This window comes from Hippopotamus amphibius, chromosome 4 (genome assembly GCF_030028045.1).
Source record: "Hippopotamus amphibius kiboko isolate mHipAmp2 chromosome 4, mHipAmp2.hap2, whole genome shotgun sequence".
Lineage (NCBI taxonomy): Eukaryota > Metazoa > Chordata > Mammalia > Artiodactyla > Hippopotamidae > Hippopotamus > Hippopotamus amphibius.
The window spans coordinates 30,294,247-30,321,371 of NC_080189.1; the positions used below are offsets into that span (position 1 = coordinate 30,294,247).

The 27,125-nt window shown below is 40.0% G+C and overlaps 1 protein-coding gene across 1 annotated transcript; it reads right to left on the reverse strand.

The window, feature by feature from the left end:
* Window positions 1–643: 643 nt before the first annotated feature.
* WNT16 (Wnt family member 16) lies at window positions 644–12,140 on the reverse strand. The gene is made up of 4 exons (XM_057733412.1): window positions 11,712–12,140; window positions 11,276–11,517; window positions 9,161–9,447; window positions 644–2,412 (listed from the first exon to the last, which is right to left on the reverse strand). Exons 1-4 carry the CDS (start codon window positions 11,804–11,806, stop codon window positions 1,948–1,950), a joined length of 1,089 nt encoding a protein of 362 aa, XP_057589395.1. The 5' UTR covers window positions 11,807–12,140; the 3' UTR covers window positions 644–1,947.
* Window positions 12,141–27,125: the final 14,985 nt, after the last annotated feature.

Consider the following 27,125-nt stretch of genomic DNA (forward strand, 5'->3'; position numbering starts at 1 on the left):
TGCAGATAAAATAGACTTACTTTGCAAAAAAAAAATGGCATAAGAATGTGTCTATTTTTCAGGTTATTCTAATCAGAGGATGCTAAAGAATGGTAAACCACTCTTAAATAAGCACTACATTTGCTCATTTGTCATTTTGGAGTCTCTCATTCAGTGAATAGTAATTTCGTGAAACTTTAAGGGTCACATTTAAATGTTTAGCCTTGATTTTTATATTAGATCAGAGTCATTTTCCATGGTTTGCTCTTTTTCACAAATTATTGCTCTGCCTTGGTAAATAAAATTGAAAGGAAATAGAATGAGAGGAGGGTGGGCAGGGAAACATTTCTTTAGCTTATTTTAAGAAAAAGAGTATTCTTTCTTTGTCCATTCTGAACTTAGAAAATCTATTTTTTTCTATATGATACTGAAATATTTAACAATTCATAAAAAAAACCATAGCATTGACATTAAAATACAACCTTAAATACAGCCCTGTAATTTTCACCAGGAACCTTATAAAATATGAGGCATATACATGCGTGAATACTAAAACAAGAATGACCATTCAACATTCACATGGAAATGCAACATTACACAGCGTAATAAATATCCAGGGTCTCAAATCCACAAACTGATCATTATTCTGATTTAGATTCTTTTCTCCAGTTAAGACTTTTACTGTATAATTTATTATAATAACCTTACAAGTTAAACTTTAATTTAAAACAGAATTCAACTAATCTGACTGCTGAAATAGCACAATTATCAATATATTGCAGCATATTTTAATTTATAACATATTAAACTGCCATTTTGGCAGGAAATACACATCCATGTAACTAACTGCTCAATGAGCTTATTCAATGTATAAAAAAATGTCAGAGTTAATAGTATGAAAGGAAACAGAAGCTAATATTATTTCTGAGATAATTTTATTGCCTTAGCTCTTGGACTTTGGCAAAAAATATCTTAAGTTTCAATCTATATCATATACCTTAAATACAGTATTTACAAAATATAAAAAAATTTAGCAAAATACTGTACAAAATACTGTCTTTACACATTTAAAGGTGCTTTTCCTTACAATGTATGAAAGCCCTTTATATTTTTACCTCTAATTTTCCCACACGCTTTCAGGATCCCTTCCTCCTCCAGTATTTCAGAGCCAAGTTTCTAATAGTGGAAACTGGTCTATAATGAAAGTGTGAAGCCAAAGATAAAGGTTGCTATATATCTTACTGATACTTTTCTAGATAAATTCTCCTGGTTAAAAGTCTCTTAAAATCTAAATCATACATTTTACTTTTTACATTTTGCCCTTTTTTTTTTTTTTTTTTTGTCACTACATATCTCTAACAAACATGTTTTAGGGATGTTGTATCACTTATGAAGATTCTTTCTTCTGAAATGAATGAAAGTGTAAGCAGGCACCCACCACTTCTGTTAACTTGTCAACATCTTCTGTTTCTATGCACAAATAGTATGATTTCTTCATAAAAAATACTGAGAGAATAAATGAGATTCATGCTTACTGCTCCTTGCTGCTATAATAGGTGTCTTTTAAAAATGACTAATATTCACCCACCACTACTGAGTTCCATAACTGAAGTCTGTAGTCAAGGATCTTATCCTGAGTATGGACCAGGTATCTGTCCACGAAGGCTCCTTTCTGTTCTTTCTTGCTTACGAGACACATTATATTCCTTGTATATCAATATATATTCCCTAAATCACCAAACTATGATTCTGAACTTTTTCAGTTTTAGAGTTCCAAGAAATCCACCTGCTTTGTGGGTGATTGGACATCGATCAGGTAAGGGGACCTCTGAGAGAGACTCGAGGATCTGGGAACTTGAGGAGGCAGGAGTCAACTTCCCCAACCCTGCACATTGGGAGGCACCCTCTGTGCGGGACTCGCATCGTAGGCTGTCACTGAGGACTCTTGCCCAAGGCTGAGTGGAGTGGTTACTTGCAAGTGTGGACATCAGTCATGCTTTCACACCTCCTGCAGCGGACATAGCAGCACCAGATGAACTTGCACTCACATCTCTCCACGTGCCTGACCACGTGGGTGTTGTAGCCTCGGCCACAGCATAGGAGGTTACAGCCATCTGCGCCCTCTGACGTGCGGTTGCACTCTCTGCCTTGGGTCCCTGGGATCCCAAGTTTCTTATCCTGTACACAGTAGTTGGGAGACTTATTAACGTAGAGCAGATCGTCCTTGCGGATCGGTATATTCCTCTGATCTTTTTCTCTCCTGTGCATTTTCCTCTTTATTTTGTCTGAGATTTGGACACTGTTTTCGTATTTATCCTTCAACCGATGGCCAATCTTTTCAAAAGAAGACATGGTTTTCCAACATGTTTTCACAGCACAGGAGCCGGAAACTCCATGACACCGACAGTCTAATGACATCAAATTGGCAACAGCCTGAAACCAACAGGAATCAAACGAAACATCATTCATGAAGTGTTTTACTCAACAACAGATGCACCACAGGCCTAGTCACTTAGCTTTCTAGGTCTGTTTCCTCCTGTATAGAAACTTATATACTTCAATTAAAATAAAATAAAATAATTTTTTAAATACTTCAATTAAATATTAAAAATAAAAAAATAATTTTTAAAAGTGAGGATGGTTTTGGAAGTAAAGTATCTTTTAGATTGCTTAGAATTCAAATGTTTTGTCCTTCTCTTGACCCTACAGAGCAAACCTTTCTGAGTCTAATTTAAAGCTGCAGACCAGGCTAACAATGTTATCAGAGGTTAGCTGAGATAACAAAGGGAAGCTACTTTTATTTCTAATCTCTCGTTTAATTGTGGGTGTGAGAGGATGTTCATTCATGCTTCCAAGTTCCTGATACCATTCATTTTAGCACCTTGCTACTCAGACCAACAACACCAGCTCACTTGTGAGAAATGCAGACTCTCAGGCCCCCCACCAAATCTGAGGAATCAAAATCTGCATTTTAATAAGATCCTCAGGTGACTTGTATGCACAGAGAAACACCTGTGGAACTTTACAAATAACCCCTGAGATTCATATTTAATTTGTCAGGGTGGGGTCCAGGCAATTTCTACAAAGCTGCTTAGATAATTCCAAGAGCATCCAAGGATGAGATCTACCGAATTGAGAGTTTTCAGGTTGGATCAGTGCAAAAGTCAATTACATTCGTAGGGGTTTAGGGGGGACAAGCTATCCCCTATCGCAGATCACATGAAAAACCCTGACTAATCAACTTAAGTTGGTCCAAAAAAGACGGGGCTGGAGAGTGTGGTTGCTCCCAGCCAATAATTCTTCCCTCTCCTGGAAAATAAACTCAAAACATATGTCCTATTCTTAGTGGACCAGTAGCACCATCCTAACATGGAAAAGAGATAATATTTGTAAGATTTTTCAATTCTAAGTGGTGAGCTATTTTATTCAGACAGAGGAATTAAATGAGATTATATACATGGGAAGGAGCCCACTGCTTGACACACATTAAGGTAAAAATAAATACCCCCTTTCCCTGAAGAAGAAGGTAGAGTAAGAGTTGAGATAAAACCTCAAATGGGGCTAACCATGCAAAAACAATGCAGAGATTTCTAAAATAAAAGTTTATAGTTCTAATTTCTTACATACTGGGCTAGTCAGCATAACTTCCTTCAGTCCCCAGAGGATGGCAGAGCAGATTAGTAAATCATCAGGACTAACTGGAGAGTTGACATTCTGTCAACATGCTGGGTAAAATAAAAAACGGATCTAGCCATTCAACAACTTGGAAATTGTGTGTGTAATCTCACCAAAGAAAGGAAAAACCCCACAGCTTAAATTCCACTTACAGTTCTTATCAAAACTATAAAATGACAGGGGTTTATACTTTGCTATTTTGTACCACACTTGACATGGACATGCTTGTGCAATGTTACATTTCCTAACAAATTAACTGAAGTTTCTGAATTATCTAATGAGACAGAGTATTTCAAACAATTTATTATATTTGCAGCCTTGAATGAGAGCATATGGCACTGATTTGTATAATATTCAATACTTTTTATTTGTGTTTAAAATAATAAACCGAACAACATTTAAAGACTGTCTTTTATGGAATACAACACATATGCTTGTTTTGAATTCATAAGACTAAGAAGAGAGTAGATATGTCTATTTCTTATTATCTCCGGTAAAATCTAACTTTCAATGATACGAAAACAATTTATAAAGTGTGGAGCACAGCTTATTTGGTTAAATGTATGGCATTTGATATTCACAAAGCTGTCAAGTCTTTAAAATGTCTCCAGGCAAATAAATGTCCAAATTAATGCGATCTGCCTCTTTTTGTTCAGATTTTAAGTGCCCGAAGGATATGAGGAAAAGACAGCTCGATCAACACCAGGTAACAAAAAATCAAATTGTCCAAGGAAAGCCGAAAATCTAAGAGTGTAATTTTATGCATTTAAATCTGATAAATGTTTGTTACAGTCATCACTCAGCGATGCAGAGCTGCCTCTCACTCAGATTCTTGACTAAGGAGCTGACTTTTTCTTTTCTTAACCGGTTCAGACATCACATATGGTGTTGCCAATTTGCAAAGCGTGGGAGACGGAATAGATGCTCGTCAAATACTCATTGAATAGTTAGTCTAGCTCCCAGTTTTAACTCATCCTCTATCGGTAATCTAAATCAAGAGGAAGTAATAAAGACCACTTTCTTCAACAAAAGAGTCACTGCCAGGAAGTCAGTGATATTGGGAGACCCTGATCTGGCAGGTTTTCCTCCAACTCCTCAGGCCACAATGGTGTTAGTCCACAAGAGTGACACTCTGCTGCACAGGTGTGAAGGATAAAAGAGAAGACTGATTTTGAATCCAGGGATACCACCTGCTGAATTTGTATCAGGATTTTGGGGAGATTTTCCTGCCACAGAAAACTAGAAACTTTTAAATACCTGGAGTTAACTAAACTTTCTAGAGATATATTTAAGGCATTTTATTCTATTATCTTTCAATTCTATTATCTTTCAATTCCATTACCTTTTTTGCCCTTAACAGTAAGTATAAGAAAAGAAATAGTATTTTTATTATATACGTGACTACTATTCATGTTTATATTCTAGGATAGAAAGACAAATAACTTGAAATTCAATTTAAATGATTATACCCTTGTAAGACTCCAAGGAAGAAATTTAGACAAACGGGGATAAAATAAAGCAATGCAATCACCACTAGGAGAATTTGATGAAATGCAGGGTTCAAGGGCAGATAACACACAGACACACACACACACACACACACACACACAGAGAATTTAACTGTACAGAGCTTAGTGCTGCTCAGAGCACATTTTCATAAATTATTTTACTTGATTTAGTTTTATAGGAGAAAATGCCTTGCATATAGTAGGTAGTTACTGAATATGTACTTGCTTATTATTACAATTTGACAGAAAAACAAATAGCCCAGTTAAGACACTTTTCTTCTGTAAGGAATGTTGGTAATATATGATATAAAGTATCTATATGCAGCAGGATAATTTTGGTAGAACAGAGAAAAACGAAAGTGGAAAATATAAGTATATTTAAGAAAATTGCATGAACACTCCAAAAATATATATTCTGGAGCTTTTCAGCTAGAATTCTTAACTGATGTCAAATAGCCATTCTGAGCTGCAGTGATAGCACAGTGATTTTCTAACAGGAAAAGTAAGAGAATGGCAAGCGAATGAGTTGTGTGTGGTTATGAGAAAATTCCTTTCTCTACTTAGTTGAGTTATTAAGGTTTATAACGATATTAACAGAGGAAGGTTTTGTTAACTATTGCAAACAGATGTGCACATTTTGGTGGAATATTTTTAAACTAGGGGAGAGCAATTAGGAGCATAGCATTTAATCTACTGGGCTCCCAGTGCTAAGTTTTGGTTTGATAAATTTCTGAGGAAGTGTAGTAGGAAAGATGTATCATTAATACTTAATGTAAAAACAGAAACTGCTTAAGAAGTGGCTGAAGGAATGATTGGTCCCACAGTTTTGACTCAGAGTAACACAGCTGGACGTGATTGTTTTCCAGCATATTGTTTTATCCAAACTTTACAGAAATGACACCCCCCCATAAAAAAAAAAAACAAAACTATTATGGAACATATTGTGACATTTCATTTTGTCAACTATCAGATGATCTGTTTAAGTTTTTACAAAAATGGTAACATAAATTGGATGGTTACATGTAGAATTCCTATTTCCTCTCACCCATTTTGTCCCTTTCAGTCCAAAAATATATTTGAACCTGCTGAAAAGCAAAACACTTGTGTGTTGTTCAAGTACTTATAAATATTCTTGAAACAGGTCAATGAAATTTTGGGGTGGAGCCCATGCCACTTTTTTGAGTCACTCATCATAAAACAAATTATGGGGTAGGGAAACTTAAAAGTTTATGAGGTGGACATGGGAAGAATGGAAATATTTTAAGCACAGCAAAAGAAATACCCATAAATATTCCAAGTCACATTATTCCCAGAAGTTCTGCCCCTGGAAGACATCACATCATTCTGGTACCCAATCACCATTCAGCAACATTATTCTTGGAGTCATAACTTTAGGAATAGTGTCAGAAACCAAGTGGGAATTAGAGTATTTAAGGTCAGCGGTTAGAAAATCATCTATTTTGCTCACAGCACTACTAAGCGCCAGTACCCACATTTCTCTGAATGCTTTCCTAAATTTTAAGTTTGGGATTTTGAGATGAGGGAAATCAACTCAATTGAATGCAGACTTTGAACCTTACTCAGAAGAATATGCCTATTAGATTAAAATCCTAATTGCCAATATTGAAAACATAGTTGTTTGTTCTTCCATGTTAGATAATATGTTGGAAAGCTGGTTGATTTTTGTTGTTGTTGCGGTGGTGGTAGTGGTGGTGGCAGTGGGTTTTTTGTTTTTTTTTTTTCTTTTTGACCACCAATGGAAAGAAAAATATTAAAATGTTTTGAATTGTAATAGTTCATGAGAAAAGCCCAACAAAAACATCAGTGTAGTACCCTCAAAATATCCAGGTAATATTTTGTAATATTTTAAGATTCCCTCTGGACCAATGTGGAAAAAAAAAAGATTCAGTAGAGAAAAATGAAATTTACACAAAATGTGTATATACTTATAGGCTGAATTTTTTTCTGCATAATTAGAATAATAGCAAAAACCTCAGTAAAGTGAGGAGATTGTTTTATGGCCAACAAACAGTGGATTAAAATTGGTGCCGAATGGTTGTATGTTTTTAATAAAACCAGAGTATAAATAGATCAGATCAAAGTTAATAGCTACAGAGGCAAATATTGCTATCTAATGTGAAAAAAAAACCACATAAGATGGAATAAAACTAAATAGCTGCCTAATACTACTACCAAAAATACATTTTGGAATACTTTAGGAGTTTTTTTTAAGTTTGGAGATAACTTTACTCAAAAGAATGAGTGATAAATTTCCAAGTTTTGTTTTCTGATTAAAGTTTTTTTAATCTCTACCAAATTATTTAAAGAATGACTAAAGAAGATTTAAGGTCTAAGGTGATAATAAATATTCGTGTTTTTTAAATGTATTAATTTGACTTGTTTTTCTCTAGTTTAACTAGAGTTTTAAAGAACAAATGTTAATTACATTTAACCTCTTTCATATTAATATGTTAGAAATAATAAAAATTCCTTTATCGGATACTATTTAAATTGAAGCAAAAAGTCATTCATTTAATTTTTCTTAGATGTAAAACTTTACCAAGAAGACACGTGCATAATTATGGTGTTAGCAGGGATTACATCAGTGAGATAAACTAACAAAATTACAAAGCAAAAAATGAAAAGCTCATCTAGCTATTTACTGACTTTCCTATTTTCTAATTTTCCATTTTGAATCAATATTCAAATTTGAATTTGAAGTGTTACACAGTGGTATATTTATTGAGTTTTCGGTTTTTGTATTTTCAACCAAAGTGGTTAAGTAAAGAAAACTGGCTGAAACTTGCAACTCTTCCAAGCGGGTTCCATTTATTCACGTTCCAAAAATGTAAAACAAATGCAACATATACTTTAAATATTCCTGAGCAGTACCACAACTTGTTTTAATTTATTGCAGGAAAATGCAGCAGATTGCAATGACTACTTTGGGACTTTTACAGGTTATTGAATATTTATAATAATATAGGATATGTGATGATATTCCTGTCCTGAAAGGATTATTACAAAATAGAAAATATATATTCCCAAGAGAGGTTTTGACTGCTTTTGGAAAGTCACTATAAATTGCCAAGTGATTCAACTATGTTGTAGAACTCAAAGCTTATTCTGTCAATATTCATTGAAGTAAATATATAAAAGTTAAATTAAGTTGCTAATTTACTTCGTTTTAAGAAAATTTAGTATTAAGAAATTCATAAAAGAGATTAAGATAGTGATTCTTCAAATTTTCCTCTCCCTAGATCTTTAATATATCTATATTTAAAAATATCCAAACATTTAATATATCTATAGTTTCTTTACATTTATCTGTATTTATCAGTTTTTACAGTGAATCTACATTGCTTTATAATGACATAACTACTTCCCTTAAATAAATTTTGTTTTATGAAAAAATATTGAGTTGTGTATTCTCTAATGTACTCAAGAATATGCTAGAGAAAGTAAGGAGAGAACTGATAACTTCTTTAGATGCTGTTACCTAAAAAATAGTTTTAAAAAATAATGAGAATTCAAATTGAGAAAATGAAATTTGATTCAGTCCCGCTAGAAAGGCAGATACTACAATCTTATTCTGGCTCTGCAACTAACCATCTAAGGGGGTGGAATAAAATGACCCAACAGGCACTTGTACTTCTATTATTTTATAATTGCTGTTTTAGGTATATGAAATATACAATCACAAATACTTTCTAAAACAAAATTCAACTCATATCAGATGGAAACGTAAACTAAATCAATGTCGTCAGTATAGGATCATGAAAGAATATATATATATATATATACACTTATATACAGATACTTGCTGTTATACACATGTAATAAACACACATATATAATTCTACATATATATATACATATATATTCTTAAACTACAAGTGTTTGGTTTTTAAACCATTTGGTCAGATTGATCTAGAAGTGTAATCCTAGTGTTATTTATCTAAAGGCACTGGATTTCTATTCCATTGTCTAATACATACCTGCCTTCCAGCTTCATTGTTATGTAGGTTCATTGCTAACAGTACTTTGCTTTCTTTTCCCGTGGTGTTTCTGATGGGGAAATCTAGGAACTTTCTGCTGAACCACATGCCATACTGGACATCATCAGAGCAGCCCCCCCAGTGCCAGCCTTCACTCGCTGAGCCGCCATTCTGCAAGGTGGTGTCACAGGAACACTCAGTCATGTTGCCTGCACTGCATGACCTGGTCACAGAATGCACCAGGCCCGCAGCCATCACAGCGTAAATAAATGCTGTTTCCTTGGTGCCTAGAATAAAACATAAGTTGCTAAATGAATAAGCCATACCGTTCTCTGTTTATGTTCATAACAAAGCCTCCTACTTATCCTTTTATCAGGGAAGCAACTTTTCAACGGATGCTTTAGTGAGTATATATTCAGAAAAGACAATTTCATATTGTTCGCATCTTTTAAAAAAGCAACATTAATTTTCAGTATGATTTTCCGTATGTCATAAATGATCCTCATACCTTAAAGTATCTGTTTATTTTTAAAATTTGAAATGTATGTCAGCACCCAGCTCAGCACTTAATAGACAATAAGAATTCAATAAATACACATTGAATTTAATATCCCTTGTGCGGATACCGTAAATAGTAATACAATGCCCAAAGGAGTCCAGCTTACTCTTCTCGTTAAATTTAAAATGTTATCAAAAAACACAAGCAGAAAAATTTGGTATGACTTTTGTGGTATAAAAAATACATGCCAGGATGCAAATTAAAATTAAGCAAAGAGCAAAGCAATTAGGAGATAAATGTTGCAGTTTTTCTTTCACATCAAAGACTGATTATTTAAGGATATCCTGAAAAACAATATTAATATGAAAGTTAAATATTATATATATAGTCCTATATGCAGTGTTATATCCTCTTACAGTATTAAAGGCAATTAAAGATAACCGAAATGTCATCAGCAAGAAAGAAAGAAAGAAAGAAAGAAAGAAAGAAAGAAAGAAAGAAAGAAAGAAAGAAAGGTTATGGAAAACCATTGAATATTGAATATGGTATAACACACCTGCAATAGGTTTTGAGCTAAAATCTTTGAAAATTAAAGTCCCATTAAAACATTAATAAAATGGACTAGAAGAGACTCAGCAGGCGACTTTTCCCCCCTCTTTGGAGATGTTTAGATTGGAGTAGAAACGTTATCACGTCGTTGTTCAATAAACCTTTTCAGCAGCTGATGCCTCTACATTTCAGCAACTGTGAAGAACACATTCTCTTTTTTTTTTTTCTTTTCTGCCGGGAGTCAGGGCTCTTTCGGAAGGGTGTGCCGGTCAAAGCGCAGCGGGGCAAAAGCGATGCTTTGGCGGCGGAGACCGGTCAAAGGTGGAGGGGGAACGGAAATGAACGTGAAAAACAACTAAGAATCTTTACGCGCCCAGGTCCTGAAATTCTTTGAATCTGCTGATATCTCTGTACCTTGATCCTTAATAAGTCGCTAGGCACGTGCAAGTGGAACTTGTTTTACTGCAGCTTCCCGTGCCGCGGTTGCGCGCACAGGCGGGAAAAGGTGGAAGGAAAGGAATAGAGGGGAGAACCAAAGTAGTTCTGGAGTCAGCCTCACGTGGGGTGGTCCGGGACAGTCCCTTTAAAATCGCCATTATTTCGTCTACCCGGCGCTGCGAGGAGCCAACCAACGTGGGGCTTCGCTGCAATTAGCCACTTGTCCGGGGCTCGGTGCGTAGCAGAGCTGCTTAAATCAAAGCAGATGCGGCAACGGCATTCCCTGCAGCCGACATCATGTTTCTCCAGCTGGTCACCCACGGAGGGGGGCGCTACGGGGTCCGAGGGGTCGGCGGGGTGGGGTGTCAGTTTTTCTCCAACTCCGGCCGGGCGCCGCGGGAAGGAGGAAGAGCTACAGCTCCACGCGCCCAGCTCGGGACCTGGGGTGTCACCCCCCTCCAGGACCACACCTGCACCCGGATCTGGCTCCCGTCTCCCCCAGTTTCCTTCCACTAAAGGACCTCTCTGGGGATTTAGGGAGAGACAGGAGCAAGCAAGCACTCTTTATTTACAGGAATCGGAGGACTGGTCCTCCGTCCCGCGCCAGCCGCGAGAGTCCCTGGACTCACCGCTGCTCAGCTCGTAGCCAAAGAGAGGGCTGGTGCCCGGCGGGGCGGCGGCGGCCACCAGGCAGTTCCATCTCTCGTATCTGAACTGGCTCCTGCACTCCTGAATGCCCAGCCGGGCGCCCTCCCGGATGCTCGGAAGCAGGTACGGTTTCTTCTTGCACAGCTCCTTCTGGCGGCTGTTCAGCGGCAAGTTGGCGCAGCCCAGCTTCTCCGGAACCCCAAAGGAGGCGATGCCCAACCACCTGTAAGACACGGCCGCCCCCAGCGTAAGCCGTTGCCCTGCTCTCCTCCTCCCCCATCCCAGATGCTTATCCGAAATGTAGGTCACCCGCCCTGGGGTCCCGCCTCCCCTCCCCCGCCTCAGCAGAAAGTTCCCTGAGTCTAGGCGCCCCTTTTGCCACAAACCCCCGTGCGCCCCGCTTGACCCCATACTCACATCCAGTTTCCTTGGGCTCCGCAGGGGAACAGCGCGAGCAGGGCTGCCCACAGCGCGCACAGGCGGGACAGTCCCAGGAGCGCTGCTCTGTCCATGGCCCCCGCATGGAGTCCCCCAGCCCCAGCCACCCCTCTTCGACCCTCCCCACCCAGAGCTCAGTTCCCCAGCACCAAGGCCAGAGGTCAGTTCCCCAGCACCAAGTCTTCCCTCGCCTCCTTTCTCCCTGCGGACGACGTAAAAAGAAGGCCAGCCGTAGTAGGGGCTCTCAGAAGCCTTCCCCTCGCGAGCGGGGAGCAGCGTGAGGAAGTTGAGAAAGTAGCTTGGGGCCCCCCTCCGGCATCGAGCTGAAGATGTGCGGGAGATGCGGAGCGTCTCTCGCGTTCCAAGGTGAGAAACTTCTGTTGGTGTAGCTCTGTCTCCATCGCCCCCAGCCTCTCCTCCCATCTCCTCCCCCTGGCCGCGCCTGGAGCCTGATTGGCCCAACAGCGGCCCCTCGTCTCATCATCCCGGGACCTCAGGCTCCCATTGGCTGAGAGCGGGCTCCGCGGGGGGCGCTCGGCCGGCTGCTCCCCGACAGCTAGTCCAGATCCTGTGTTCCTGACCTTTCCTCCTGTTACAGCCTCCTGAGAGCCGGTCTCTGAGGGAGGGGTATTGATTCAACCCCAAGGCTGATAGGGGCGCTTCTGTCAACAGCCCTGTGTGAAGGTGTAGGTTGAACGGGCGATGTTTGGGTTCCACCCACCCTAGTCGCGTTTGGATTAATTACCCTCTGGGTGGAGCGGCTGGAAAATGTCACTGCCCCCGTTTCTTTCCTCTTCTCCACCTCACAGGAGAATAATCTTTTTGAGTCACGGTTGGTACCAAAAAGTTGACCTTTCGACACCCTGCTTGAGGTTTCAACATGTCTGGAGACTTCACAGAATGAGTGAAGTACTGTCAAGCTTGAGATCAATCGTCATCTGTGCAGGCATTTACTTTTATCTAAAAGGAAGATTCCAGTCTAGCATCTAATTTACCATATTTAAATTGTGTTAAGGGATTTCGTTTTGCCCGTTTGTCTTATTTTCTGCAGTCTTTGAGAGCGCTGTCAGAAGATGGAGGGCAGAGAGAGAATGAGGGTGAGAGCTGTCTGGAGAGCTCTAGCAAAATGAGGGTTGTGTTCTCTCCCTTCTCTCCAATGCACACTATGTCTGTCTCGGAGACTTTGGACAGGGCTGCACATTAAAGACAAAATTTTTAAAACTTACTTATGAAATACCTACTGTGTGTCCAGTACTGTGGGAATTTATGAAGACAAAATCCTTTCCCTTAAAGGCACAAACCAGCTAGGGGGACAAGTCTGAAACGAAATAATTTGAGATTATCAGTAAAGGAAAGTATAGAATCCAGCCAGTTACGCTTTGGAGCCAAAGAGTTCGGAAGCAGAATGTCCTGATGCCTGGCAGTTTAGAAACGTGAGTTAACCAGTGTTTTCCAGGGTAGAGGATCTCTGGAGAGAACTCTGAAGTCAGGTGTCACATGCTTAGCTGTGGTATCAGAAAACCCTGTCTCACCTAGTTGGTGACAGGAAATGTTTATGAGTCATCACCTGCTCTTCAGAGGGCTTCTGCAATGTTATTAAACTCTCAGGGTATACCAGCTGAGTGGGCTCCAAAGTCTAGACTCACTCAAATTAAAGATATACTTTATTTGCTTTATCCTCAAGTAAAGGATTTTATTTGCCGCATGTCTCCTATATCAGCCCAGAGCAGTAAAAGCTCACTGAAATTCCCATCCTATCCCATTCATTCCTTTATCCAACAAATATTTATTGAGTGAACACTATGTACCAGGTCCTAAAGCCACATTGTAATTTTTAGAGAGTCAAGTTGATGATAGGGTGTAGTTACTGATCCAGAAATATTTTGGCTAATGGCTAGTGGCCTCTCTGAAAATCAGAGCCTTCATCCAAGCTCACTTTATTCTGTGAGCCTCTGCAGGAGGGATCATGGAGCATTCCCTGCTGAACCCCTGCCATGGGGCCCAGTACACGAGATCCTGGTTTTGAACACAATTTATTGAACGGATTAACGTGGTAAGGAACATCCCAAGCAGATATCTAAGTGGTCTAAATGGTGAAACTAGAGAAGAGGCTTCCTCTGTAGGGGTATTGGGGAGGAACTGTGTGGGGGGTGGGGGAGCACGTGGAAAACATGAATACTTTAGGTCGTGTTTTTGAGCCAACGGTGGTAGATGTTTTAAGGAAGTTGCTGGATTTTTTTCCCTTAGGGAGATATACTGAGCCTCTGTTGTGGGTTAAAAAGTGGGGATAGCACTGAGCTACATGGTAGTGGAGTTTACAGCCCAGCTGGCAAGCCAGACAAGGGGGCAGAGAATCACAGCCAGAGCAATGAATGCACTGGGGAAGGATGGTGTGCCGGGAACACACGCAGCAGGATTACTCAGTCTAGTTTGGGAGCACAGGCACTTGAATGTTGCCTTTGTTGTTCCTCTAGGGATCAAGCACTATCCAGGCATCCAGATAAACCTTTAGAGGGGCACTCACAGTATTCTATTCTTAGAGTCTAAGACCACTGGGTCAACTATTTTCCTATCCAGGACACTGTTTCAGGGCCTGAGTGGTCCTGCATCTCTTCTGTGTGGTCTAGGGCCTCAGGGGTCATTCTGTTCACACCTCTAAAGCAAAGGAGACTTACTTCCAGGAGTTGGTCCAGCTGAAAAATTAAGATTCTCATTCAATGAGCAGACATTTGAGTGCCTGTTTTGTGTGATCTTCCATGCACTGAGAGCCTACATGCCCCCTGTGTTTTCTCTCTTGCTGTCTGTCTGTCTCTCTCTTCTCTCTCCACACAAAGATTCAAACCCTTCAAATTGGTACTGATTTTGTAATTGAACAAATGAATTTGGAGAGATTAAGATACTTGCTCAAGGCCACTGAGCTAGAAAATAGTAGAGTCAAAAATCAATCTTATTTTAGAGGTCTGGTTCTTTCTACCACAACATACTGCTGCAGAAGTTGATTTAAAAGCGCCGCTTTTTTTTTTTTTTTTTACCAAATCCCAGGTATCTGGCCTCAAGGTCTAAATTTCTCTTTCATGTCCCGTGGACCTTTATATCACAGTTCACAGACCTCTCCATCAAAAGAATTGTTCTATTCTCTGAAATAAAGAAAACCCCACAATGGATGGGTGGGTATGGAAAGAGCACTGGGCTGAGTTGGGTGACTGGGCTTCCAGTCAGCAGGTTATAATCTTGGGCAATCGATTTCAATTTTGATGCTCAGTTTTCTCACCTGTAAAATGATCAAAAGCTTTTTTGCATCTGAGTCTCTTACTGGAGTTCCTGTAGGGCTGGAGAGAGGGAGGTGGTATGTGCGGTTATGTGTGTTTGTGTATACGTGTGTGATGGAGCTGGGAGGACTGCATTTGCTAGTGAATTTGCACTCCTAGGAGGAAGAACCCTAGCTTCCGGGTTTGTCTACCTGTGAGAGGGGCCCCAGTTCTTAGGGTGGCACAGGCTAGAGTTTTGGGGCCCCCATCTTATATCTTCTGTTCTGCTTTTCCTTGTGGATTTCAATTAAAATGAATTATTTTAATTGCAGAAATATTTTAAGATGGTCTAATTTTAAAGTGTATTATAATCTTGTCAAGTCACTTGAAACTTTATTTAGATGCTGAAAGAAGTTACAGATATCTTCTTTATCCTGGAATATGCAGGTGAGGGGCTCCTTCAGAATCTAACTTATTCCTTTGAAGTGGTTCATCTCTACTGTCATTAGTAGGGATTATGCTCTTTATTTAAAGTTGAAGACTAAAGTAAATGATGGATCAAATCTAAACAAACACAACTTCACATTTCAAATCATTTATTTCTTTAGCAGCAAGCAAGAGTCTTATTTCCTATTATTTTGATTTTGTAATTGGGAGAGAGGACAAAATATTAACTGGCCAATAGAACATAACTTGGTGCGAGCTTTCTAAACTTCAGGCGCTCATATCTAAAACAATGTTGTTAGGATCATACCATTAAGTGTTCATAATATGGAAGCTTAAATTATATCATCTCATGATCTGAGCCCAGATACCTAAAATTTGATTAATGCTGTTAAGCAAAGCACAGTGTTACTCCAAGTTCGCACACGTTACCGAAGCACCTGTAGGTTCTTGATCCCACAAGGAGGGTATTTGAACTTGTTTTCCTAGCAGGAGTAAGGTGTTTTGAGCTACATTCTGGAAAAGGGCATTTAGGAGGGAGAGCCAGAAGAAATATTCACTTCAATCTAAGAAGCTCTTCTGAGAGACTGCATCTCTGACCACAGTCATCTCTGACCAGCTGCGCCAATTGAACCAAGATAAGTAGCTGGCCAGCAATAAATCCCACCTCCCACCCAGGACAATTGTAGATGATTAACTGTAGAACCCAGGGGAGGCTGTGCCTTCTGGTAGTTTTCTCTCAGTCCCTGGGAAACTCAGCAAAAAGTCTGCCTGCACAGATATGCCTTGGACTCTGCCTCTGGCAGTCCATCAGAGGACGAAACTTCTAAGGGCCCTGTTGTAAGAATTTCTGCTGCAGATCACAGAGACTTATGTACTGGAAACTGATACCAGAAGCACCCCAGCTGGTCTTAACTCCCATGATGGAACAGAAGACCAGAGGTGACTTTCTGCATAACTGGGTCCTCATCCATTCTATTTTAAATTCCACCTGGATGCTACCAGTATGGGACGGAGCACAGACTTGTGACCACTGGCTCTCAGGAGGGGGCGGAGAGTGGCATTCTGGATGTCCTGCCGTCCTTTGGTGGCCTGAAAAGCCCGACTTGGAGCAGCAGAGGAGACACCAGTGACAGAACCAGGAGAAGGGGCAGGAGTTGCAGAAGGATGCTGTCTTGCTTTTTACATTTTTACAACTGTGAAAGTAAAAAAAAAAAATTGTTTTTGTTTACTTGTCCTAGAAATTAAGATTGAAGAAGACTCTTTAAGTGTTAACAGAAAGTGGTTTATCTCTAGTGGTATTTGCACGGATTATGCAATCTTTTCGGAATGAGGGAATATAAGTAAAACACAATCCTTGACAAACAAGAATGGTCGCTGTTTGTCAAAACCGAAATACATGGAGAATGTTGAATCTCTCCTTACCCCTTTTCAAAATTTTTTTTCTGAATTCCGTAAAACAAAACAACTCAATTAATGAATTACTATTGACTTTAGTAAGTTATCAAGAAAACTACTTCAAAAATCTGGACTCTCAATGTTTTAAGAGTACTATTCATGGAGAGATCACTGGGATGTCTCTAACAGAAAAAAACAAATTTTCTCTGTTTTTTTCTTTTTTACTAAAGTTGAGCAAACTTTAAGGGAAAAAATTTCGAGGGAAAAGCATTTTACAAAGAATTGACGGTGTCTATCTTATTCTAACTGTTGGTCTGCATAATACGTTTAATTGTTGTGATATAATAAATGTCCTGCTGTCAACCGCATGCCAGTCAAAAATCAGCAAATGCTGAAACCAACTTTGTATCCGAGGCTGTCGTTCACACGTTTAACCACTGGCTAGTGTTGTCATTACGGGCGGGCCTGTTCAAGTGGGGTTTGTTAGGTCTGGTCAAGGGACAGTCACCGTGTGACGCTTACTCATCTTCACACAGCAGCGAATCACATTTCAATTTAACCTTAATTTTTTTCACTTTCCCGACTGAAACCTTTAATGACTTCTTATTTCCTCCTACCTACATTTTAAGCCCTGTGGTCTGACTTCTAAAAATCCTTCATTCAGGATTTCTCCATAGCCGTCATTTTGGATTAAGTTCACTCTATTTCCTCAAGCTCGTTCTCCCTAGGCAGCCCAATTTCTTTCTTCCGTTTTCCACAAGCAGGGCTTGCGAGTTTCTATTTCAGTTTCTGGAGAAACACTGCCTCCAGGCCTAGGATTTTTTTTCTTTCTTTTCTACTTTACCCATACCTGTCACGCTTCTTCGGGAAGCCTTACCCAGTGAACCACAGTCATGCCCCTCTCTGCCTAATTTCTACTTCATCTGGTAAATACTTGACTTACTTTTGCTTTCTGACGGTTTAACGTGCCTTCATTGTACGTCACCAATTAGCGTATAAACCTCTTCACATCAAAGAATGTGAGGAATTCTTTCACAACCCCCCCAACGCCTACAACAAGGCTGAGTGCCTAGTAGGTGTTCAATATTGGTTGCGTGGTTGCTCTTTTAACAGACAAGGCATCTCGCATGACACTGGAATGAATGAAGCATAAAGTTGAGAGCTGTCAGCATTGACATCATCTACTAATTTGCCACTTTTCAGTTGGAAATTTGCCATGACTTGCACCTAGTATGTTGCATTAGTACGGGCCACGTGGTCTGCACAGTTTCCAAGGGGACCACCAGATGGCTGGGTCTAGAGTATTCACAGCTTCAGTTTCTGCTCGTGTTCAAATCAATAAATAAACGGATACTCTTAAATCTTTCTGACAAATCTGTAGCCATGCCACGTGCTCTTTCCAGGTACGTCTGTCGAGCTCTGCTAGTAACTCAAACTCGTCCTGGAGTCGCCTCCGGAGGGTGCTTTTACTTGAGTCGGCAAGTGCTCAGAGCCCAGGAGATTTACGAGGGTTCAGAGACATAAACACGAACGGCGGAGAAGGTGTGAGGTGTGTTCCAACTGTAGCCCCTCACCTTCTGTTAGTGATTACGGGACGGGAGGCATCCATACGAAAAGAGCCGGCTTGAGGGCTCTCAAGTTCGCAATCTGATGAAGTCTTCTGGTGCCAGACCAACTTTTGGGGTTGTCACATGGCGTAGGCAGGCAGCTTCCAAAATGGGCTGAAAACCACAGTATTGATATACTGGGCCACATGCCAGAGCAGAGCCTGAGTCCAGCCGACCGGGTAAAAGATTCCAGTTGCTACTTTAGCACCAGCGTATTGTCTGCAACCCCCCCGGGCACACTCACAAAACCAGCACCAGAGAAATATAGTGGAGCCACTTTTTAATGCTGTTTTGGGGAGAGAACTAATATTTGCCTTACAGGTTAAGTGAGTTATGGAAGGCTTCGGCTGAAAGGAGTTTTCCTTCGGGAACTGATTTGGCCTTCAGCATATCTTAATCTTAAGTGATTGTTGGCAGTCCAGGATGGGGTTCAGTGCTGGAATCTTCCCCTTGATACTCCCCTCCCCTCCCTGCCCCAGGGGTTCTGATGAATAAAGCATGCACACAGAGAACTGAACCAGTTTGGGCAAAGTATCAGGTTTATTAAGTGTAAGGCTTCCTAGTCGAGCTAGATTATGCAAAGTGAAGTTTTCTATTCCTTCCTGCTGAATTGAAGACAGCAAGGCTGATCCAATAGATCCACCCAGTGTCACGCTGAGAAATGGGACCTGAGAGAGGAGGCTGGCAGGAGGCCACAGGAAGTGGAGAGGACAGTTCACTCTACCCGAGGATGTCCAGACCTATGAAGAGGGCAGGTGGGGCCATCGTGCTTTGGAGGTACCCACTGGTGACAGGGACCAATTGACTGACCACTCTTTCTCTGCAGGGGAAGAGTAACCAATGAGGTGGGAAGTAGAGTACAGATTTCCTCACCATAGAAGAAAGAAATGAGAGTACAGAAATGTTGAAGGATGTCCTCACTTCCTTGGGCAGACAGAGGAAGGTAATCAGTCTGCTACCTATTAAAAAACGTAGCATGGCAAGCCCTCAAGATAGATGGGCAGGCAGATGAAGAAACTTCACGGAAGCTATTGGCAGGATAACTGTGACACAAAGGCTGTGGACTGTATTCTAAGAAAAGGCAGACTATGCAGTGATGCTCAGTAACAGTGTAGGAGTGGTGAGTAGAGGGCACATCGATACCCATTGCAGCACTAGTCCCCTATGCCCTGGGAACCCAGAAGAGCAAAAATCATAAAGTCCCTGAATCCTGTCATCCTCCTCCACTTATTTATCCTCAGAACACATTATTTGGTTTATTTTTCTGCTTGTGGTTTCCTTTGGTAACAGTAAAATTAATTCGTGATCCCTCACACATTGTCATCTCAGGCAAGTGGCCCAGAGCATGTTGGGTCGTCTAGAGTAATCAATACAAGGTTAGAAAGATAGATGAGGAGAAGTCACAAAATAGGTAATCAACAGGAGGCTTCACATCACTAGGCTAAATTTGAGAACTGTATTGTAATATTGATGCATATAGATGTTCTTTAAAATGCTAGACAAATATTTTGATTCATTTCCTGTGCACAATTATTTGTTGACAAGTTGCATACATTTTCAGACCAGACAAAACATGTTTAGAGCTGCTTGTGACTGCATACAAAGAAATATGCTATATTTTTTCAGGATAATTTAAATCATTTGATAACACGTGATGGAGGGTTATTTTTGTTTATTGCTTGCTTTAAGGTGTGTCTTGGCTTGGCACTCAAAAACGGACAAAAGAAAGGAGTTGAAAGTCATAAATATATTTCACAGCTGGAGAAAACAGAAAGATTAAGCTCAGGCAGCACTGTTTATCTTTCTGACAGTTTTATTCAGTAGCCTCTTAGAATCTTTCTTTCTTGGATTTTTCTGTGCCTCTTTTCCTTATATTTAAACTGTACCTACCTGGAGTAATCTAATCAAAGGAGTACAACCGTGAATCAATGGAACTTTGCAAAGCAACTTAAATAAAATGATCCTTCTACTAAAATTCTCACAATATCACAAGTTTTTTAAAATCATATATAAGACATAATTAAACAATTCTCTCAGTATTGTAATGAAAAACAGTAGTTTCCTGCTTCCCCACTTGCCATATACCTCTCTCCACAAGTAACAACTTTCAGCTATTTTAGGTGAATTCTTTTGGTATTTTGCTCCAACTTGTTAAATATCATACCATTACTTCTTAATTTTGAAAATTTTAGGCATTATCTGTGACTTTCCACTGTGAAATTTGGGGATTTGCTTTGTTTCATTCCTCTCACCCTCATGTATTTTTGTATCCCTTTTTTTATATTCTCAATATGGATATCTCAAAATTGTGGTTAGATCAGCTGTCAGTTTTTTATATTTTTGTGACTCATAATGTTATTCATGCTAAGCTATATAGTGTACTATGATTATTTTCCAGTTCTTTACTTGCCTTTTCCCCCATTTACCTGTTTTTGTTGTTGTTGTTTTGTTTTGTTTTTATTTTTTTGTTTCTTTGTTTTTTGCTACGTCTTGTGGCACGTGGGATCTGAGTCCCTTGACCAGGAACTGAACCCGCAACCCCTACAGTGGAAGCACAGACTTAATCACTGGACCACCAGGGAAGATCTCTATTTTCCTGGTTTCTATGTTTTTATCACAAATCCAACCCCAGATCTCCCAATTTTCTAAATTTCCTCAGATGAATCAGAAGTTTCATCAACTTTATCTTTTTGACACAGTGTCTCCCCATGTCCCCTGACCTGTCCCAATCTGGAACGGTTGCCCCCAGTGTCATCTGTGATCAGCTTCACCATCATCCCAGACATCACATTTTCCTTGTGTCTTTGTAGAAACCTCATTTTCTGAATCTTACGTATTTCCCATTTTTGGTTTAGGCCTCTGTTCTAGAGGGGCACATATTCCCATAGGTTCCCGAGAAAGAGTGTAGGTGAGATAAAATTTATGAGAACGTGCCTATCTTAAAGTAGCTTTATCCTATTCCAGAAGTTTAACCAGTATTGACTTCTAGGTTAGGGATAATTTTCTTTCAGAATTTTGAAGACATTTCTCCATTGTTACTATCAAAACATTGGGATATACTCTAACTGCATATCCTTCGTATATGAATTTTTTTCCTTTAATATATTTTGAAATCTTTAGTTTCTCCATGATATTTGGAAATTTCATGACGTGCACCTAGATGTGAGTGCATTTTCACCTACTCTAGACTCTTAGTAGGCCATCTCAATGTGAAAATCACGCTTTTGTAGAAAAAACATTTTAAAGTAGTTTCATTGACAATTTTCTCTCCTCTATTTTCTTTCTTCTTTCTAGAACTTGTATTTTGTGAGTTTGGATCAACTTTCTGGTTCTGTAAGTTTTGTCACTACTCTGTTCTAATTTTCATATCTTTTTTCCCTCTGATTTCTGTGAGATTTTTCTCCGCTGTATCGTTTTTTGTTTCTGTTGAATTTTTTATTTCTGCTAGTATACATGTGTATGTGTGTGTGTGTGTGTGTGTGTGTGTGATTTCCAAGAGATCTTTATGTTCTCTGCACATTCTGCTTTAAAAGTAGACAATATCCTATTGTGATTTTAAGGGTGTGATGTCTTCTCGTTATTTTCAGTATATGTATTAGTTTCCTATTACTGCCGTAAAAATGCTCACAATTTTAGTGGCTTAAAATAACACGTATTTATTATGTTACAGTTCTGGAGGTCAGCCGTCTACAGCGGGTCAGCGGGGTTGGGTTCCCTCTGAAGACTCTAGGGGAAATCTGTTTCCTCGCCATTTCCAGCTTCTAGAGGCTGCCTGATTGCTTGGCTCTCGGGTGCTTCCTCGCATCCCTCTGACCTCTGCTTCTACCGTCACACCCCCTCACTGACTGACCCTCCTGCTTCCCTCTCATCAGGACTTTGGTGATTATGTTGGGATCATGTGGATAATCCAGGAATAACTTTCCCCTTCAATATCCTTACCTTAATGACACCTGCAAGCCCTCTTTTGCCAGGTAAGGTAACACAATAGGAGATTCTGGGAATGTTATAGTGAGTTGAGTGGCGCCCCCTCCCGGCCAAAAAAAAAAAAGTTATGTCCACTGCCTCACACCCAGAACCTGTGAATGTGATCTTATATGGATTTTTCTGAATTATATGTCTTTGCAGATATAATTACATTCAGAATCTTAAATGATATCATCATGGGTAATCTGGGTGGGTCCTAAACCCAATGACCAGAGTCTTCATGAGAGCAGCAAAGGAGAAGACAGATAAAGAGACAAAGGAGGAGGCTGTGGGAAGACTGAGGCAGAGCTTGGAGCAACGCCCCAGGGAACGTTTGGGGCCTCCAGAAGCTGGAGGAGACAAGGAAGTGTTCTCCCCTAGAGCTTGCAGTGGGACGATAGCCCTGCTAACATCTTCTTTCAGATTTCTGGCCTCCAAAACTGTGAGAGAAAAAAGTTCTGCTGTTTTTAAGCCACTCTGTTTGTGGTATTTTGTTATGACAGCTCTGAAAAACCAATAGAGATGTGGACATATTTGAGGGCCCATTATTCTGTCTAAAACAGGATATTAATGATATTTTTTGCAATTTTCTTCCCCCTGCTTCTTCCACATTGCTCTGTTCTGTTTGCTTTTTCTTTACCTGTCATTTTAGAAGCTTACCTCAGATATTGGTAGTTCTTGTTTTTGCTCATGATTGCAAGTGGAGTATTTAAATGCCAGTTAGCTCTGAGCATATGGGTAGGACTTATTGACTTTGGATTTTATTTTAGGGTGATCTCAGTGAGTCATTTTATTAGCGACTCTTTAATATCAGTTTATTTATGTCTGTCTCTTAGACTAGTCAGGTTCCCCAAGTAAGAGTATTCCAGTCCTCTGTTTTGATGATATTGGCTAATATTCTTCAGTCTGACAGAGGAGAGAACTTGAGAGGCCTAAGCATTCACTGTCTAAATAGTGCGGGGTTTTCTTGCTTGTTTTAGCATGACCAGCCTCGTACAGAAAATCTAATATAATCCTCACTGAAATAGCTTGATAACTTAAAGGGTTAAGTTTCTACACTGGAAACACTTGAATCAAAATAAAGAGCAACTTTTATTACAGGGAAATGTAAGAAATACAATTAGCAAGTGAGTTACCATAGTTAGGTTTATTCTGAAAACAAGAAAACTCTTATGACTCTGAAGTCTAAGCTAAGAAAAGGATTAGCCCTTTTCAAAAGGCAGTTTCAAAAGTACCACTAATCAGATTAGTTAGTATAAAGTAAGACATTTTCCTTTTGTGACTACAATTAGCCTCTCTCTGATGAAGAGCATCTTTGTATTTTGTCAGCAATGCAGTTACCTAGTGGCTGTAAAACCAAACACACATCTGGATAATTGAAAATTTTAGCTTTCAGCTGGAGACTACAACTCATTGTAGCCTGTTTGTGGCATGGCCTCTAGTCCCACTTGCTGAATTTGTGGTTAAATTTTAGACCATTTTGGCTGACTGATGATCATGACACCAAATGACATCTGCTAGCATTTCTTAAGGTTTCTAAACTCCCTTTCTTTCTCCCCTCAATTCCTCTTGCTCCCATTCCTTCCCGTCCCTTATTCTCCTCGTGTTCTCTTGCTTCCTCTTTTTAGTTTTCTTTCCTTCTTGCAGCTGGATGGCCAAAACTGGCTTACCTTCCCAACTGGTGTGCTAGCCAAAAAAAAAAAAAAAAAAAGGCTGATCTTTCTGGAACTGTAAGAATTGGTGGTTTAAGTGTTTGAATCCTGTTCCCCCAGGAAAACTTTGGCCAGTGGTTGTCTTTCAGTACAGCATAAAAGTAAACATTGCAAAGTCGAGCACGCTCTGTTTAGTTTAACAAGTTACTTGAGTGGAAGAGACAGAAGGGTAGACGTTTTTTGTAGTTTACCCTCAGGCCACTAAACTACGTCATGCCCCTGGACACCGGAGGCAATGGACATATTTAGTCGAATTTTTAAAATCCTTTAAAGTTTTTTAAAGCATGGACTTTCACCAGTGTGTTCTTTAATCTGCCTTATTTACCCGTGACCATTCGCGTCTTAGAAGCTTCATGAATATATATTCTCATATATATGAGCTGGAGGAGTTTGTTTGGAAGCTCTAGAAGGAGAGGACCATTGTAGTTATACACTTGACTAAGTAACTCATTTTCTGTCTGAAAAATGCACCTGCACAGAGCCATGAGAATAGATAAAACACTTGGGACGCAGCATATCAGAACAGACAAATCCATCCTGGCAATCTTTGAGATAGTTGGCATCATAGCCCAATTGTGCTGATATTCAAATCCTCTAAGCAATAAAGGATGAACACACATTTTTTATTCCCATCAACAATTTAGCCAATGAGTGATTGTCTCCACTTTAACAATGCTTTACATCTTTGGCAGCTGTCTAAGTGACCTGCTTTTAGATGCATTGGGCTCCTGCTTAAAAGTGCGATGCAAAAAAAAAAAAAAAAAAAATTCACAATCTTTCATTGCTTTGGGCAGTGGAAACCAGCGAATGTAGAGCTAGAGGAGAAAGACGTGTGGTTCTAGCTGGGTCTTCTGACTAAGCTGAATTGATAAAATGCAAAGCAACAGTAGATAATGGGAATAGCCCGATCACGCCATCTTTGAAACCTTCACCTCTTCAGGTGAAATACTTGAATTCCTTTAGCAGTTCCGCAGGGGTACTATATTCCAAGTCCATTGCGCAAGGATAAATGATTTTTAATTTCAGCTTTCAGAAGTGAACTTGGCACACAGCGTGGCACTTGGGCATGGTGGCCCATTGGCAGCCAATGCCCCCAGCTTCTCAGGCTTCCCTTTCTCTCAGAGGAATCTCTTTGCAACAGGGTTAACTTCAAAATCATGCCCCATTCCTCGTATCTACTCAATGCGCTGTGTTTAGCCAGCTACTGGGAGAAAAATAATGTAATTTAATTCACTCCTACTTGAAATGTCTAACAACGCCAGCGTTCCAAGGATATTAGCATCTTAAGAGACCCTGAAGGTTAATGCAAGTGATTTCACTAATTGAAAGGATTTCCAACAGAAGAATCTAGTAAAATAAAGAATTGTGGATGCAGTGGGGAGCCATCTGGTAACAAAGCGAGGCAGCTTTCCTTCTGCCCTAAATTCCAGTTACAAGTTTGTGCAAAAGTAAGAGTATCATTCACAGCTCTCTTCACACCTCCCAGAGTCATATTTTAAAGGCATATATAATGCCACTTGCAAAATTAAATTGCTGAATAATATATCTGCCGTCTAGTTTTAGAAAAAAAATATGCAGGCAAATCTTTTAGTTAATCCACTGTTGCAAAAAATTATGAAATTGGTGAGTGTAAAAGATGCAAGTACCTATTTGAAACTCACCAGAAACAGATGTCTACTTATGCTTTTCAGTGAAAATGTGATCTCTCTACCCATAGCGCTTTCAATTCCATAATTAGATTCAGTTGCATTGTTAATGTACTGTTGACATTAACTTGTATCTCATATACACAAGACTGGGAATACACATATGTTAACTTGAAACAGCTGTTTGCAAAATTACTACAATATGGCCAATATTGCTTTTAACCATTATGTCCTTCCATTCAAACATGATTTGCATCTGTAAGCACTTATTAGGTATAAAATTAAAGGAAGATTTATGACATGAAAATGATAAATTTTGATGCTACATTAATATTGCATTTGACAATAGTATGGTAGAAAAAGAAAGTTAATAGAAATCTTTCTACAGATCAGAAGCCGTGACTCACTGGTATGCATGCCCGAAGGGGCATCTTCCCACACACCCCACGGTCCCGTTAGCAGACAGCTCTGGATGGGGCCATCTCCTACAGTCTCTCTCTTGTCTCCTCTGTTCTTGGGAATGGCAGAATCTTTGAGATAAGTTATGTGATGCTCCTCGCTTCTTCCAACAGCCCCATTTCTGGATAGCTGATATCTGAAATTCCACAACTAAAAATGTCTGACAGGGCCTGATTATTCATTAAACTTGGGCATGATTTCATCAAACCCTTCCAGTTTTGACAGAGCAGGGAGAAAGAGCATCAGTGACTGCTGAGATGAGCAATGAGGGGGTCCAGCAAAGAGGAGGGAGGCAGGAGCACCTCAGGCCTTGGGAGACTGCAAGCCGTAGGGCCCGGCACCTGGTGTCAGCAGCTCCCCGAGCGCCCAACAGCTTCTCCAGAACCCAGGCGGGCAGCTCCCAAGTGTGGCTCACATCTACCCCAGCTACCTCTTCCATGCCTCGCCTCAGTCTAAGGGGCCCCATGGGAACAAACAAACAATTGGCACTTGGTAGGAAGGGTTTAGGAAGCGATAATGCTATTTCTAACAATGCTTTGTCAAAGCCTCTTGGGCGAGCTCTATTTTGAGCACAGTTTCTAACTTCAGAAAATGCTGGAGTTGGTTAGCGTATTTATTTTTTCATGTTAGAAAAATTCACTGAATCTCTTTTCTGGGCTAGGCAATTTATTTCTAAACGGAGAATGCGAAGATTAAAATACCAAGTGAAAGAAGCCAGCTGCAAAAGAACACATATTGTATGACTCCCTTGATAGGAAATATTCGGGGCAAGTTCATCTATAGAAACAGAAAGCAGACCAGTGGTCGCCTAAGGCAGGGGTGGAGAAGCACAAGGGCAGAGAGCGGCTGCTATATTTCCTTTTGGGGGGACAAAAATGTTCTAAAGTTAGATTATGGTGATGGTCGCAAACGTGTA